Source organism: Arachis ipaensis, chromosome B04 (genome assembly GCF_000816755.2).
Source record: "Arachis ipaensis cultivar K30076 chromosome B04, Araip1.1, whole genome shotgun sequence".
Lineage (NCBI taxonomy): Eukaryota > Viridiplantae > Streptophyta > Magnoliopsida > Fabales > Fabaceae > Arachis > Arachis ipaensis.
In genome coordinates this window covers 6,788,574-6,793,001 of record NC_029788.2, presented here as the reverse complement: position 1 = coordinate 6,793,001, position 4,428 = coordinate 6,788,574, and the positions used below count along the sequence as shown (strand labels likewise).

Genomic DNA, 4,428 nt, shown 5'->3' with positions numbered 1-4,428 from the left:
AGTAATAATTAAATATGCATCGCATGTGTGAAAAAAAAGAGCGCCCCATGCTGAACACACAAATATGTCCCGACCAAAAACTAAAAGGACAAAGACCCAACAAACGTATATATACAAAGTTATTACTTATTATAATTAGGAGTAGCTTTTGAAGGTTAAACGAAAAGTTTTGAAGTATAGTGGTACATCCATATTTTAGTAATTTTTAACCGTTGATCTTAATTATATATATTATATATATTTTTTATAATTAAGATCAACGGTTAAAAATTACTGAAACACCGATATATCGGTACACTTGAAAATTTTTCTATAATTTAGCAATATTGTTCAAATATTACTAATCTAAAGCTGTAATGATAAAAGTAGAGAATCTGATTAATTGTTCCTAATAAAAAAACATTGACTATTTAATTCACGGAATAATTGTGATATTTATTTATTTATCTCAATTTTCTTTTTACTCAGTCGCACTACTATTTAATTTTGTTCTATGCAAACTATATCAAATTTTTATTACTTCTATTAAACAAAGATTTTCATTGCTAATTTACTTCTAACAACTCGATTATTACTTCATTAGACTATCAAATTTGAGGGCTTAGTATCATTAGAATTTTTAATCAAATAACGGCATTAATTTGTCTACTGTACTTTTTTATTATACTCAATTAGTTTGATTATTAATAAAAATGTTTCTTTCACAACAAAAATCCTTACCATTATGTAATAAGTAAAGAGGAATGTTAGGGGCACCAATTTTGGTGTTTTGTAATTATTAATTGGTCATTAATAGTGTTTTGAATGGTGTGAGATTACATCTAATTGTAGAAAATCACTAATTTTTGTTTTGATGGTTAAGTGTTGCTGGCCAGAAAACACAAAAATTGCTGATCCGGACCAGCAATTTTGGTGTTTTGTAATCATTAATTGACCATTAATAGTGTTTTAAATGATGTGAGATTATATCTAATTGTAGAAAATCACTCACTTTTATTTTGATGGTTAAATGTTACCAACCAAAAAACACAAAAGTTACTGTTTCCTAAACTTTTCCATAAGGTAAAAGTGGACTAATAATTATTAGGAAATTTTTATTAGTTAATAAAATTTTATAAATAAAAATAATAGTAATGTAATCAATCAAGTATAAATTTAGTGATTGGTATTCTTTTTCTCTTGGAATTTCTCTTCAATAGAATCATTTTCTCCTTCTCTCCATTTGATTTGATTATTTCCTAATTTACTCTTATTCTTTCCTATTTAATATTTTTTTTTTTTGAATTAGAGTAAGAGAAAAAATAATGAATAAGAAAGAATATATAAAAGTGAATTAGAAAAAAGTCAAATCAAATAAGAAGGATATAAGAATTAGAAGATGATTTCATTAAAAAGAAATTCTAAGAGAAAAATAATACTAATTACTAGATTTATGCTTAATGGATTATATTACTATTATTATTATTTATAGAATTCTACTAACTAATAAAAATTACCTAAGTATACTATTATTTGAGTAATGATAGAGAATCAATTTTTTTAGAATTATTTTATTTATCTTAAATTCAAAATTAATCCTAAACGTTAATATTAATTAAATTAATTAACTAAATATTGATTCCTTATAATTTCTCTTATTGTTTTGGTCCCTTCATGCTTGCCCTAGTAAAATATAACTATTACTTGAAACAAGAATATGTTACTACTAACAGTCTAACAGCATGCTAGCGACCAAACGTAATCTCAGTGGCTAGCTAGTAATACGGAGGAAATGATACACGCAATAATAGCAAAGGACAAATTAAAGGATAATTTATACTAATAGATACGACCATTTATTACTGCTTAAGACTTTATATATTATCATGTCATGATTTCGTGACAAGCAAAATTTCTCACAAACTCAGTAGTGTAGAAAAGCCACCAGACTTTGACCAAAAAGGGCACGCTACAAAATGTGAATTTGGTTCATTGCACTGAGACACTTTAAATTGAGATTCATTGAACCTGGTCTTAACCAAATACAGATAGCAATTATACACTCTCACTCTCACTCACAGCAGCGCCCAATTTCCACATCACCGCAATCTAAAACTGGAACCGCCAGATGACGTGGATTTGGATTTGGATTGTAGTATAATTTAATTTTAATGTAGTATAAGAGTTTTGTATGGATAATTAATTGTATATCACTATATTGTCATATTAATAATTTTTTGTATAAATGTAATTAAATGAATGATAGTATAAACATTTTTATATTATTAAAACAAAATTCGTCCAAGATCTCTAGGCACTAAAGACTACAAATATTAATTTTTGAATATTTTGTGAGGTATATTTTTTAGACCGATTGAAGCCACCACGGATTGGTGACTCTTTTTTTACTCTCTATTTTGTCACTGTAAATAGTTGTACTTGGAGACCAAAATAACTATCAATTTTTTTTTCTCACTTCTAAATAAAGAGTGTACACAAAATAAAGAAATGTGTTAAAGAACATGGCTATAAGAAGTTAGAGAGAGCGAACCTAGACGGTTTTGCAAGCAAGGTTCATGAAAAACCGAAGGAGGTTTCATAATTTGGGCTACATTCATTATCATATGAATATGATGGTGCAAAGTGCAAATTACTAACCAAAATTAAAACTCAGAAAATCGTCCACCGTTGTTAAAGTGCCAGCAGTCAATCATACTCTACCTGCATCATGCTTGGGCAGTTATGTATAAATTAATGCCCATCCGCTTCCCTCTTCCATCATTCTCAAACCACGTCCACGTGATGATGGCCACGGCGCCGCCAAGGATTCCTGTGAGGTTTCACAGAGTGGCTGCGGCCTTTGATGCTGAAGTGGCACGGGTGAGGCTCTGCGAGAGCAGCGGCAGCGAGCATTCCCCGCCGGAGACTTCCAAAGATCTGTTCGATCTGGTGAACTCCTTCATGGAGAGCAGCGACAAGGCACGTGAAATAACGGAAGAAGAGGAACAGAGTGTTCATCGCGAGGAAGGAGTGGTTGAAGAAAGAACAGAGTGCTTTGATTCCGAGAAGAGGCAAATACTGCAAGATCTATTTGCCTGTGGCGGTGGCGATGATATCGACGATGAAAGGGACTTGATTAGAAGAGAGGTTGAAGCTGCGGTTGCTTGTGGAGTTGTTGCGGAAACTAATTTTCCTGAATTCAAACGTAAATTGATGTCTCACTTGAGAGAGAAAGGTTTTGATGCTGGTGAGTACAAGTTACTAATCGCTTTGATTATTCAAAAATCAATCACTTGTTTTGAGAGTATTAGTTATTTAATTTGAATCTGCACTGAACTGCAGGGCTTTGCAAATCGAAGTGGGAGAAAAATGGAAGATTAATAGCTGGTGGCTATGAGTACATTGATGTGAATTCCTTAGGAAAGCGATACATTGTTGAAGTCTCCCTGGCTTCAGAGTTCGAAATAGCGCGCCCTACGATTCAATATTCTTCATTGCTACAAGTTTTCCCACTCATATTTGTTGGCAGAGTGGAAGAACTGAAGCAAGTTGTGAAGCTTATGTGCAGTGCCATAAAGGGATCCATGAAAACAAGGGACCTGCATGTTGCTCCATGGAGGAGAAACGTGTACATGGAAGCCAAGTGGTTTAGCTCTTACAAGAGAACAACTAATGCAGTTTCAACCAGAAATGCATCATCATCATCATCATCATCAGATTCTTTGTTTCTTGAAAGGTTCATTGGATTTGAACCTCGGCCTATTATAAAAGCGCACAATTGCAGGGATTATCATGCCGATAAAACTAGGTTGAGGATCGGCCATTTGACATCCACATTCGAATAGCTCCATCCCTATCTCCATAAAAGTACTTTCTTTTAATTTATTAGAGTTAGTTGATGAGTGATCGATTTTGTGAAATATATTAGTCCAATACGCTTGAGAAAGAATTTCTCAAATGCAGTGTGTCTTATGGCTCATTTTATCCTAGTAGGTATGTATGTATATATTTTGTAAAGGAATTAGGGGTTCATTATTCTTAGCATTGTTTTTATTTGTTGGAGAAATAAATATTGTGAAAAGAATTGAATAATGGTTGTTGGCAAGGAGCATCCCTATTAAAGCTAAGTATAGCGATCTACTATTATAGCATGAAGTTGAGCTGCAATTTCTTGCAATAGTTTGCCCCAAACAAGATACCATGTATATTCTTATCTGTATTACTAGGTCCACCATTTATCCTCGTTGGATAGAAAGAAAAACAAGTCTCTTTTTTCTTTTTCCATTGGACTTAAAGGATATCATTTCTCAATCGAATCAAATGTAAATTTGAATAAAGTATCATAGGACTATAATTATGTATATCCCACTAAAGGAATATCCTTTTTTTCGAGTATAGCGTGTGTACCAATTCTTTTGCATTATGTACACAAAAAATATAAGTTATTAC

General features: G+C 32.0%; 1 protein-coding gene across 1 annotated transcript; it reads left to right on the top strand.

Moving 5' to 3' along the window:
* On the top strand, window positions 2,641-4,084 carry LOC107637543. Its single transcript, XM_016340950.2, has 2 exons — window positions 2,641-3,226; window positions 3,322-4,084. The coding sequence occupies exons 1-2, from the start codon at window positions 2,722-2,724 to the stop codon at window positions 3,822-3,824; spliced, it is 1,008 nt and encodes a 335-aa protein (XP_016196436.2). The 5' UTR covers window positions 2,641-2,721; the 3' UTR covers window positions 3,825-4,084.